Source organism: Bos javanicus, chromosome 29 (assembly GCF_032452875.1).
Source record: "Bos javanicus breed banteng chromosome 29, ARS-OSU_banteng_1.0, whole genome shotgun sequence".
Classification (NCBI taxonomy): Eukaryota; Metazoa; Chordata; class Mammalia; order Artiodactyla; family Bovidae; genus Bos; species Bos javanicus.
In genome coordinates, this window is record NC_083896.1 from 6,989,805 (window position 1) to 7,003,492 (window position 13,688).

Here is a 13,688-nt window from a genome sequence, read left to right on the forward strand (position 1 = left end):
ATTTTTTAGTCTAATATTCAGGATTAATGCCATTTGCTCCATGATTTATTTTAGTTGCTCCAAGAGAGAGAGTATCTTAACTATACTAGAATATTCTTTATAACCCCAATGTATGCAATTATTGGGGCTTCCCTGGTGGTTCAGGGTAAAGAATCTGCCTGCAATGTAGGAGCCACAAGAGACAAGGATTTGATCCCTGAGTCAGGAATATCCCCTGGAGGAGGAAATGGGAACCCACTCTGGTATTCTTGCCTGGAGAAGCCCCATGGACAGAGGAGCCTGGCAGGATGCAGTCCATAGGATCTGAAAGAATCAGACACGACTGAAGCGATTCGGCACACCTGAAGTGTTATTAGATCCAGGCTGCCTATAAAATATTTTGTTGTTGTTTAATTGTTAAGTCATGACCTGCTCTTTTGCAACCCTCTGGGCTGTGGCCTGCCAGTCTCCTCTGTCCATGGGATTTCCCAGGAAAGAATACTAGAGTGGGTTGCCATTTCCTTCCCCAGGGTATGTTTCCAACCCAGGGATAGAACCAGCATCTCCTGTATGGCAGGCAGATTTTTTACCACTGAGCCACCAAAGAAACCCATGGGGAACACATGTATACCTGTGGCGGATTCATTTTGATATTTGGCAAAACTAATACAATTATGTAAATTTTAAAAATAAAATAAAATTTTAAAAAAATTATGATATACAAAAGCCCATATATTAGGCAGTGTTGTTTGTGATTTTCAGGTGATAAAACTGAGACTTAGAAATGATAAAAGCTAAATTAGAACCCAGACCTAATAATAAAGTTCTCTATTACAAGCTGCTTGTATATAACTTACTATATAAACACACAATGTTTAAACAAGGCTGTTAGAAGGCATGCTAAAGATTATTACTTTTAAAGATATTTTTTCTATTTAACTATGAATATATTGAGAATTTTCATTATTGCCATCACAATCATTATGCACTAATATCAAGTTATTTTTGCAAATGTCCCAGCATTAATGTAACCATCAAGTGTAAGACAGTCAATTGAAAAGTAGAGCTGGCTAAAAATGATCAGAAAAAAATAGATTACTCAGGTTAGTGTAAGACTGATAATGTAGCCCCCTCGGCACATTTTTCAGGAAGAGCCCTTTAAACTTTGTTAATTGAAAAATAACTAAATTGCCTACTTGCCATCATCATAGAGGCTTCTTCTTGCTTTAATTCTGAAGAAGGAAACATGCAGATGGCCTACTAGCGTTTGTTGGCTGGGGCTCAAGCTGCTATAAAGGGTCTAGCTCTGCTTTGCCCTTTACAGTTTGTTCATAAGGATGAAACGTCACAAAAACCCACCCTCAACGTCTGAGGCTCCTATGTGCTGTGTGCTTAGCTGCTGTGATGGAGCACACGTAGGGCTGGGAGGGAGAAGATAGGTGTTCAAACCCAGACTCTGCCATCTACCTGCTAATTGCAAGCTCCAGTTGCATCAGCTGCGAAAGGAAGATAATAGTACCTTTATCACAGAGTTGATGTAAGGAGCATTGAGCTCAAATGTATGAACTAACTTTCCATACATCAAAATGTTACAGGGCATAGTTATTTACGAGTTCTCTCTCTCATCATCTTATCATGAAATGTGTGCAATTGAATGATTCGTAGTCATTTATTCCTTTGAGATCAACCCCTCCTGGTGAAATTCCATCTCCTGACTGCTAGGCTATTTCCATCCCACAACTTGGTCCCACAGCTCAGTTGTCTTGTAATTGTCTCCTGTATTTTTCAAATTAATCGCCCTTTCCCACCTTAACTTTTGAAAGCTCAGAAAATGAACCTGTCATGATTTATAGGGCCTCAAAAGGCTCCAAAAATATCTAAAATTGAAGCATCATGACCTTTAAATTGGAAAGAGAAATGCAGATATAATTGGGCTTCCGAGTCTCCTAAAAGTCAATGGTGGAAGAGTGGAGGGGGTAGAATCTTCAGTCTCAGACAGATCCGTGAATAGAATGCAGCTTTCCGCCTCTGGGGATAGCAACTCTGGACAACTGTAAACCTGACTGCCTCATCTGTTTTCGTATCTGTGGAAGGAGGTCATAATATATATCTAAATATATTATTCTGAAAGTTAAATGAGGTCACATATATCTTCATATACCTCCTGGCTGATAAGTAGTCAATCTTGATCCCCATGTTCCATAATTTTAAAAGATCGCCATGAGTCCTTAACCCCAGAACTTTACTAAACACTTTGGAATTATTCCCCCTGAATCAGTAACTTTCCAATGGTATATAAAACTTCAAATATTTTAAATGTGCTTATACTTTTATCTGTGACAAGACTGAAATCTCAGTCAAGGATCTGGAATTTTCACTTGCAATAAAACCATAAACTATCATGATTAGTAATAAAATATATGCATAATAGTCTGTAAAATATAATAGTAAGATATTTTTACATCTATTCTACATAAAGTATATGTTTTGCATCTGTATATTATGGCTTTAAACACAAAAATCTGAATCAGTGGGGTGAGAGGATCATCTAATGAGAAACAGAGATGAAAAAGTGAGACAGAATGAAAAAACAGCAGGTAAATATTTTCTATCATCTCACACTAGAGTATAAGCTTTTTGGAATCAAAGGAGGAGCCAGATTGCTAGTACTGTTTGTGATATTCTCTCAGTGGAAAAGTTTTAAAAGATCAATGTGTATATGCCTACTGTAGTTTGACTGTATATTGTCCAAATAAGCAGATCAGTGAAAGAACAAAATCTCATTCATGTCTTCAAGTGCAAAATCCAACACTCCCAGGGGACCTGCACACTCCTGGCCCCACCGCATTCCAGCTCTACCCAGTGACTCCAACACTCTCCCCTCTGCTTCTCTGTTTCCCTACAGGCAACTATGGAGAAAGTGGGATGGAAGCTTTCAAAGATATGTCAGCCAAGGAAGGGATTTGCATCGCTCATTCTTACAAAATCTATAGCAATGCGGGGGAGCAGAGCTTCGATAAACTGCTCAAGAAGCTCACGAGTCACTTGCCCAAGGCGCGGGTGGTAGCCTGCTTCTGCGAGGGCATGACGGTGAGAGGGCTGCTGATGGCCATGCGGCGCCTGGGGCTGGCCGGAGAGTTCCTGCTTCTGGGCAGGTAAGTGCCGAGGAGACAGTTCACTTGCAGGTAATAATGTCAGGGATTTGGCAGCTTCAGAGGGTATCTTTTGCTTTGGAAGCTTAATCTGTTGTAGTGCATGTAGAGCTTAAAAATCCTTAACGCCAGAGCCTGGAAATAATCACAGAAAATAAGTAGATAGGCCATGAGATGATGACTAATGACAGCAGAAATCAACATATGAAAATGAGGAATCCTTAAGTCTTCAAAAAAGAATTGTAAGGAAATGAGAAGGCTTTTAAAATAACTTGCATAATCCCCCTTGGTAAGTAAACACGTGTCAAACTTTATGCAGTCTCTTCTGAAATTGATTCTAAGAATGGCTGTGTAAGCTTCTTTTATAACATAGCATTTTAGAATTTGGGGCTAGAACGGGGGAATTGATTTTAGTACTAATTTTAAGGCATTGGTAATTTGGCTCATTATTTTATTTCGCAAGTGCTATCACATTGCCTGATCACTCACATTGTTACCAGATGAGCTTCTAAAAGATTGACTTCTACAGAGACTGACTTTAATTATCTGGATGATATACTTGATTGGCACAACTCATCTCATTTCCTCCTGATCTTGTTGAATCAGTATATTAGTTAGTGTTCTGCAAAGAAACAGAAACAGCAATGTGTATCTATGAAAAGAGATACCCAGGAGAATCAAAGTTACAGCTCTGGTCCAAAAACTGGCAGGTGTGATACTCAGGAAAATCGAATGCTTCAGTTTCAGTCTGAAGTCCAGAAAAGACTAATATCCCAACTCGAGCAGTCTTGAAGGAGGAGTTCCCTCTGACTCAACCTTTTTCAGGTTTTCCATTGATTGGGTGAGGCCCACCCACCTTAGAGAAGAAGCTTCATTACTCAGTCTACCCATACAAGTGTTAATCGCATCCAGAAATATCCTTGTAGACAGAATAATGTTTGGCCAAATGTTTCAGCACCCTATGGTCCAATCAAGATGTCACATAAAGTTAGCCATCACAATCCAAGTCAACACCATAGTTTGAAAAGGTGAACACAGTTCTCCATTTCATACCTTTAAAAAGTCATGATATTATCACATCTTTTCTCGCTAGGTAGCCAATTTAAAGAAGAGAGAGAACCTTCAGAACCACTACATCTTTCTGAGTGTAACTGTCCAAATTAAAAGCCAGCTAACTTGTTATTAGCTTTTGATGGCTCATTAAAGAAAACATGCTTCCTTTATTTTCCGAATGCTTAACTGACCTTCTGTGATGAGACTTAGCTCCTGCTTGGCTACATTTTATGACAGCCAGTTTATGTACCTAATTCTCTTCTGTCTGCGCTGATGGCAGTAGATTGATGGGACTGTTTTATATGAGGCCAACCATCCTTCATAAAAATGATATGAGTGAGATTCCTTTCTCATCGGTGTCATACGTTTTGTTTAAAATCATCCTTGTTGGAAAGAGTGATGCATCAGCTACTTTCACACAATCCAGGAACCTCCTCACTGCCAATATTCTGATGTTCCAAAGTCCAGTGTCACCAGTGGGATGAAAAGCACAAGACAGAAGCTGGCTTCATACAGTCCTGTTTTTCTTTATGGGGAGGGAGACAAGGCATTCTGCAGTTCCTGTCTGCTGCTTTGCCAACGTAAATAAGACAAATCCGAAGCACTTGCTTATCAGCCATATGTTATATCAACAAACAAATGTATTTTGATCACATGTACCCAAGAAAAGTAGGTTGGTAAGTACTATATTTGACATTTTCCATCTACATTTTTTTGCCAATAGTATCACAAGGCCAAAATTCAATATTTTGTATATTTTATAATTTATTCTGTATATGCTGTTGATAAGTTCTTTTCAACTCATTTCATTCATGAAATGATAAATTCATAGCCTTAACTAGATTTCTTAGTTCTCTCATTGATTGGCTAATAATCATACAACATTTACTTGAGTACCAGTTCATCTTTGAGCGATTCTGTTAGAAAAATCTTCCTTTTTCTGAATCTTAAAAGTATCTCTCTGTAGTTTCTACATCTTGGATCATATTTTTCTCTTTGAAAGTAATATGCTATACTCTTTCAAATATTTGGAAACCACAGTCCGGTCGTTAGGCCCCCTTCATCTTCCCTTGGAAATCCCTAATTTTTCTATTCCTATTTCTTCATAGTGAAAAGGCACTTTGGGTCCTGACCATTTATCAGGACCATTTATAGGATCATTTATCAACTGTTGTGTGCCAGTGTCTTCACTAGCCATTTAAATGCATTGTTTCATTTAATTATTAATTTGACAAATATTAAGTTGCTAGAGACTTCCCTATAGCTCAGATGGTAAAGAATCTTGCCTGCATTACAGAAGACCTGGGTTCGATCCCTGGGTCTGGAAGATCCCCTGGAGAAGAAAATGGCAACCCATTCCACTATTCTTGCCTGGATAATCCCATGGACAGAGGAGCCTGGCGGGCTACAGTCCATGGAGTTGCAAGGAGTCGGACATGCCGAAGCCACTAAGACATAGTATCTGTTAAGATGCTTGGACTGTATTAGTGAACAAAATAGACAATAATCACTACCCTTGTGGACCTTGAAGATGATGAGTTAGATAAAAGTTAATAAGTGCTGTGAAAAAAATCTAAGAACAACTTGCATGATGAATACCATTACCATCTCCATTTTATAGACAAGGACTTTAAGACTCAATAAATACTGAGTTATAGTAATAATAATTTGTTATATAGACGTATGCCTGGAAGGCAGAATTCCAAATGCCTTTGTAACTCTAGAGACTGAACAGTTAGCATTGTGTTCTACTACTTCCAACAGCAAACAACAACAAAGAGAATTTAGATCATCTATTCACTCTCATTTTATAAACGAGGAAACGGATAACGCAAGTGTTTGAATGACATGGTCAAAGTCCCACAGGAACCCAATTACCTTGACTCAAAATCTTGTGCTGTTTTCTTCTGTCAACTATAGAGTAGGAAAGGGGAAAAGTTATAAATTGATAGCAGATTCCTGGTTCTTCATAGATCCTTGGTGTAGGAAAAAAAAACTACCCTAGATGATTTCAATTGAAGTTAGCATTTTTATATTAATGTTCCCTCCTAAAAACTCCCATTCAGCTAACCCTGTAACTCCTAGTATTTTAAGGTAATTTTATTTGCATGTACTTCCCTGATCTCTCTGTATGCTCCTTCCTTCCCTTACCCCCAACTCAAACTTAAAGGGATCTTAGATACAAGAAGTCAAAATTAAGAGAAAAGACTATATTCAGAACTTCCTACAGGACTCCACATTTAACCACTATAGTTACTTAAAAATCTGTCCAGCTGCCTTGAGACAGGCATGTTTAATAGGTCATTCAACTAAAATGTTAGGCATGTCTAAGATAACTCTGCCTCCAAGACAACCTCATCAATCAATATATCTCACCATCTGTGCTGCTCATCTGTAGACTGTTAGAGTGATATGGACCTGGCCACTGGGTCTTCTCGTTTGAGCTCTGGGTAATCTGTTGTCTCATTGCCAAGAAAAATGGCCTGTCCGGGTCCCGGAAATAGTCTTGCTAAACACCTTAGCCTTGACAGCAGAATGAGATCAGTAATCTGAACAAAGGGGCTTATTTTTCTAGAATGGATACAGTGTTTTAGAGCTTGACTTGGGAAAATATTGTTTGAGATGTATTATTTACAACTTGTAAAACCTAAATGTTAACTTGGAAACAAGGACTGATTTTCAACAAAGTAATAATTTAAAGATTGTTTTACCTTGTCTATGATTAAAACTATTTAGCTATTTGAATTGAGAATTTGATTGTTACCAGGACACAAGAGGAAATGTACTTAAATTTTAAGACTCATTGGAATTATTACTAGTGTTTTTCCCCCCCAGAGGTTATTGATTTCAAGCTATTGTTTTTAGCTTTTAATTTTTTTAAATTGAAGTAGAGTTGATTTACAATGTTGTGTTAATTTCTGCTGTACAGCAAAAATATTCAGTTATATATATATATACACTTTTCCCATATTTTTTTCCATTTTGGTTTATCTCAGGATTTGAATATAGTCATTTATTCATCCTCTGTGTGCTAGTTTGCATCTGCTAACCCCAGACTCCCACTTTATCCTTCCCCTCTTCTCCTGCCTCTTGGTAATCAGGTATCTGTTCTCTGTGTCTATGAGTCTGTTTCACAGATGGCTTTATTGGTGTCATATTTTTGATCCAGTGTATATGCGATATCATACGGTGTTTGTCTTCCTTTCTCTAACTTATCTCATTTAGTATGATAAGCTCTAGGTTCATCTATGTTGCTGCCAATGGCATCATCACATTCTTTTTCACATGTGGGTAATACTCCATTGTGTGTGTGTGTGTGTGTGTGTGTGTATACACCATATCTTCTTAAACCATTCATCTGTTGACTGACAGTTAAGTTGTTTCCGTGTCTTGGCTGTTGTGAATAGCACTGCTGTGCACATAGGGGTGCATGCATCTTTGTGAATTACAGCTTTATCTGGATATATACCCAGGAGTTGGATTGCTGGATCATATGGCAACTCTATTTTCATTTTTCTGAGGAACCTCCATACAGCTTTCCATAATTGCTGCACCAACTACATTCCCACCAACAGTGTAGGAAGGTTCACTTTTCTCTGCACTCTCTCCAGTATTTGCTACTTGTAGACTTTTTAATGGTGACCATTCTGACCAATGTGAGGTGATATCTCACTATAGTTTTGACTTGCATTTCTCTAATAATTAAAGATGTTGAGCATCTTTTCCTGTATCTGTTGGCCGGCTGTGTGTGTCCTTTGGAGAATTGTCTATTGAAGGTCCTCTGCCCTTTTTTTGATTGGGTCGTTTATTCTTTTGTTGCTATATGAGATGTTTATCAGTGTTTCTCATAGGAGGTCATGCTGCATTAATATTTTTCAAGATGGAAAGGATAAGAGCTCACTTTAGTAAACATCTTTGTGGATAGAATTATACACTATTGTTCTAGTAAAACTATGATAGCTATTATGCAGAAGTAGACATTAGTCTTTATACTTGTATCTCACCAGAGTATTCATTATATTTGTAAATAAGTGTACTTGATTTCCATTAGGCCATTTAGTGTAATTTAATTGTAGTTTGAAAAAAAGTTGTTTTGGGGGAAATATTTATAATTTATTTACAGTTCCTCTCAATCCAGATGCAATGTACCCGTCAGAGGTTATTTTCATCAGAGGTGATAATGCTGGGATATAGTTGACATTCTACTTTTACCAAGTTGCCAGGAGTACAGTGTTCAATAGTTAGGAAACTTAAACACTCATAAAGAAGGGAAAAGGGCTTGGCCAACACTTTACCACAGAATGTATCACAGTTTACTCACCCATTCCCCCTTTCCATGGAAATTTTGGTTGTTTCCAGTCTTTTATTATTATAAAGTAGGTTGTAATATATAGGACTTCCCAGGTGGCTCAGTGATAAAGAATCTGCCTGCCAATGCAGGAAACATGGGTTCTATCCCTAGGTCGGAAAGATCCCCTGGAAGAGGAAATGGCGACCCACTCCAGTATTCTTGCCTGGAAAATCCCACTGACAGAGGAGCCTGGTGGGCTGCACTTCATGGGGTTGGAAACAGAGTCAGACACAACTGAGCGACTGAGCAAGCATGCACACACACACATGTTGCAGTGTGCAGTCGTGGGCATGTGCTGTTTCATATTTACAGTGATGAATCTTCACGGTAGATTCTTTGAAGTGGGATTGGCTAGATCAAAAGATAAATGCATATGTACTTTTGTTAAATAGTGTCAAATTCCTTTTGAAAAATTTTATTTTCCCTTCAGTGATGTATGGAAAGTAGCTATTTCCCCTCAACTTGTCTGACAGGATATGTGTCAAGCTTTTCATTTGTAAATCTGTTATTGGAAAAATGGTATATCAATGTAATATAATTTGAATTTATTTTTTTCTGCACAAGGTTAAACTTTGTTTTCTTATGCTAAAGTACAAATATATACTTCTTAGTGCACTATCTCTGTACATCTTTTGTCTGTCTTTTATTAGGTAAAAAAGTTGCTTTCATTGAGTTCCTGTTCTGTGTTAGAAGACAAGGAGAGAGGGAAAGAGAGTGGGAAGGAGAAGGATGTCAGCAGGAGAGGAAAGAGGGGAGAGCAGAAATTTAATGCTCTAAGCAACGTTGGATGTTTCAAGTTTTAGATGCCTTTAAGTTTGGTAATTTGTTGTTGTTCAGTCCCTCATCCGTGTCCCACTCTTTTTGACCCCATAGACTGCAGCATGCCAGGTTTCCATGTCTGTCCATCACCAACTCCCAGAGCTTGCTCAAACTCATGTCTATCGAGTTGGTGATACCATCCAACCATCTCATCCTCTGTTGTCCCCTTCTCCTCTTTCCTTTAATCTTTCCCAGCATCAGGGTCTTTTCTAATGAGTCAGCTCTTCGCACCAGATGGCCAAAGTATTGGAGCTTCAGTTTCAGCATCAGTGTTTCCAATGACTATTCAGGGTTGATTTCCTTTAGGATTGAGTGGTTTGATCTCCTTGCAGCTCAAGAGACTCTCAAGAGTCTTCTCCAGCACCACAGTTCAAAACCATCAATTTTTGTTGATATCCCCATTTTATAATTAATTTGTGTAATATTTTATATTCAGCATATATGTGATATCATACCGTATTTCTCTTTCTTTTCCAAACCTACTTTGCTTAAATAATCTCTAGATCCATCTATGTTGCTGCAAATGACATTATTTCATTATTTTTATGTATAATATTCCATTGTGTGTGTGTATGTGTATATATATGTATGTATATATATATATATATATTTATACACGCCGCATCTTCTTTAAACATTCATCTATTGATGGACAGTTGATTACTCACTGGACTTAAATGACTGGACAAGGTCACATTAGTTTATCCTAGTGGCTGTTCTAAGTATCACAAAGAGAGATGTCTTTTAGCAACAGAAGTGTTTGCATATTTATAATAACTTCCCTGGTTATAGGTGGCTCAGAGAGTAGAGAATCCACCTGCAATGCTGGAGACCTGGGTTTGATCCCTGGGTTGGAAAGATCCCCTGGAGAAGGGCCTAGCAACCCACTTCAGTATTCTTGCCTGGAGAATCCCCATGGACAGAGGAGCCTGGAGGGTCCTTGTCCATGAGGTCACAAAGAGTCGAACACGACTGAGTGACTAAACACCCAGCACATGATAGCTTCAGTCTAATTTTGATTCTGCTTTGTTTTTGTTGTTTTAGGTTATCCTGTGAAAATTAAATAAACCTAGTATATGTAAATGCCTTAAAACCTGTTGTAAATTTTGTGATGATTTTGTAATGCAAGTAAAGTCAGCCAAACTCTACCTGCTTTGCCTGGAGTTGTTTTCCTCCTCATCTTCATTTGAGTTGGAAAGACCAGACGAATTACATTGTGTTCAGTCTATAAACAGCCCGTTGTTTAGATGCATGTGCCTTGGATCATATGAAAAACTCTCTGAACCATATGGGTTGAGCACTGAGTATGTGTTAAGAAATTTGGAGAGCAACCTAGGAGACAGTATTTTCAGCCTTGTAGTATTTTGATAATTATTCCATCATTGGAGAAGGCTTTTTTTAGGAGTGTGAGAATATGATAGGTGTTATTTTCCAAAAGATAATCCCAGGATATGGCTTATGGATAGACGAAGTCAGACGCATATGGAAGAACAGTATCTCTAATGAAAATTACACTATTGAGGACTATGGCAGTGTGAATGATGAAAAGGCAATAGACCATGCCCTCCTTACTAATTAAAATGTGCATATCACCTTGTTTGTGATAATAGCATCAGGAATGCATGTCTGTGTCCAAGCTCACCAACATGTATACATCTAATATGTGCAGCTTTTTGTATATCATGCACAACTCAATGAAGTTGGAAAAATATGTAGGAGCTGCTGATGTGTTGGATAATAAGGAGTGTAGGGAGATGTCAAGGGTGTTTTCTAGATTCAGTTCATTTGCTCAGTCATGTCTGACTCTTTGCAACCCCATGGACTACAGCACGCCAGGCTTCCCTGTCCATCACCAACTCCCGGAGCTTGCTCAAACTCATGTTCATCAAGTCGGTGATGCCATCCAACCGTCTCATCTGCTGTCATCCCCTTCTCCTCCTGCCCTCAATCTTTCCCTGAATCAGGGTCTTTTCAAATGAGTCAGTTTTTCGCATCAGGTGGCCGAAGTATTGGAGTTTCAGCTTCAGCACCAGTCCTTCCAATGAATATTCAGGGCTGATCTCCTTTAGGATGGACTGGTTGGATCTCCTTGCAGTCTAAGGACTCTCAAGAGTCTTTTCCAACACCATAGTTCAAAAGCATCAATTTTTTGGCACTCAGCATTCTTTATAGTCCAACTCTCACATCCATACGTGACTAGTGGGAAAACCATAGCTTTGACTAGATGGACCTTTGTCAGCAAAGTAATGTCTCTGCTTTTTAATACACTGTCTAGTTTGGTCATAGCTTTTCTTCCAAGGAGCAAGTGTCTTTTAATTCCATGGCTGCAGTCACCATCTGCAATGATTTTGGAGCCCAAGAAAATAAAATCTCTCACTATTTCCATTGTTTCCCCATCTATTTGCCATGAAGTGATGGGACCAAATGCCATGATCTTAGTTTTCTGAATGTTGAGTTTTAAGCCAGCTTTTACATTCTCCTCTTTAACTTTCACCAAGAGGTTCTTTAGTTCTTCACTTGCTGATTTCTAGAGTATTAAGTGTATAACAAGATAGATGATGGTACCTTTATTGAGATGAAAATAATTGGGTAAGAACCAGGTATGAGGCTGAGAGCAGATCATGAGTTCAATTTGGATAAGTTGACCTAATGTGCATTTCACACATAGAAATAGGCAAGAAAGCAGAAGAACTTGTAAATCTGGAGCTCAAAAGAGAAATATGTGTACTCAGTCACTCAGTCATTTCTGACTGTTTGTGGCCCCTTGGCCTGTAGCCAGCTAGGCTCCTCTGCAAATGGAATTCTCCACGCAAGAATACTGGAATGGGGTGCCATTTCATACTCCAGGGGATCTTCTCGACCCAGGGCTTGGAAACCACATGTATCTTGCATCCCCTGCATTGGCAGGCAGATTCTTTACCACTACCACCACCTGGGAAACCCCAAAAGAGATATATAGGCTGTAAATAAAAATAAGCAATGCGTCTGAATAATTTAGCCTTATTAATGGAAGATGTGGATATGTAGAATTAGAAAGTCTAAGAAATTGTCTTGGAGGGACCTCAACGTTGAATGCATGGAAGAAAGATGAACTCAGCAAAGGAGATAGAGAAAAAGCATATTCAGAGTTTGGGGAGGAAAACCCAGATGGTGCTGTGACCCATGGAAGAGCAGGTTTAAAGCAGAGGCCACCAGGGTCAAATGATTCTAGGAGACAAGTGCAAATAATTTTGAGAGGACCTTTTTTTAAGTGGAAGTAATTTAGGGTTTAGTAAGTGTTGAGTGAATGGAGAAATAAAAACAGTCAGAATGAAGTAGCTAAGAAGTGAGTAGGAGGTGAGAAAATGAACCCAGAGCATACAAGCCACTGCTTTGGAAAGTGAAACTGAGGAATGAAGAATGATAGAATTATATATTGAGAGAAAATGAGCTCAAGAGAGAGGTTTTAACATAATATTTTACTTTTTCTCCAAAACTGTAGTTTATGATGAAAAGTATTTTAAACAGTGAACAAGCTATACAATTAAAAGCATTTATTTTCACATCTGTAGCAACACAAGGTATTATTAAATGTTTTGATGTTTACTAATGTTACAGGTGAAATTTAACATCATCATGTTTTAATTCCTAATTCCTTAATTATGAGTGAGATTATATATCTTTCATATTTTAGTCAATAGGTAATATATGTTTATATTTTTTGCAAGCTACCTAATCATGCACGGAGTCCATTTTTTTGTTTATTTTTTCTTATTGGTTTATATAAAAGTTGTTTATAAATTAAAGAAAGTAGATTATTGACATGTGTAGCAGATATTTTCCCTCTTGTAATTAATTTGACTTTACTTACAGCACTTAGAACAATACCAAACTTTATCCTTCAACTATTTTTTCACATTTTTCTTCTATGACTCTTGCAATTTGTATATTGCATACAGAGGCCTGTCACAGAGATTTTTTTAGTGGGTTGTTTAACTTTAGGATCCAGGTAGAATAGGAGGATGTAATAAATGGGGGGACAGTTTATAGTATCAACTCCCTAAAAATGTGGAAATGAGTGACATTTACAGTGTAGGTGGGAGGAGGAAGCCGAGAAGGTCAGCTCCTGATTTGGAACAGAAAGAATTTATGTCAGGGGCAAAGGTAGGTAATGTTTAAAAGTTTGAAAATAGGAAACTCGTTTAGTAACCCCTCTTTCCTTTGTAAAATCAGAGGCAAGAAGGGGGGCAGAGAGAGTGTGTGTGTGTTAGGAGGATTGTGTACCAGTGATCTAAGGAGTTGTCACTGGAGATTGGAGAAAAAGGAAAACAGTACTTTCAATAAGTGGTTTTCTA

The 13,688-nt window shown here is 38.2% G+C and overlaps 1 protein-coding gene across 2 annotated transcripts in view; it reads left to right on the forward strand.

Annotated features, from left to right (window-relative positions):
• The window catches only part of GRM5 (glutamate metabotropic receptor 5), a 650,668-nt gene that overhangs the window by 243,136 nt on the left and 393,844 nt on the right, over positions 1–13,688 (forward strand). For both annotated transcript variants that reach the window (XM_061406016.1, XM_061406017.1), the window contains exon 3: positions 2,885–3,134. In XM_061406016.1, the coding sequence (XP_061262000.1) occupies positions 2,885–3,134 (250 nt within the window). The remainder of the gene's footprint in view (positions 1–2,884; positions 3,135–13,688) is intronic.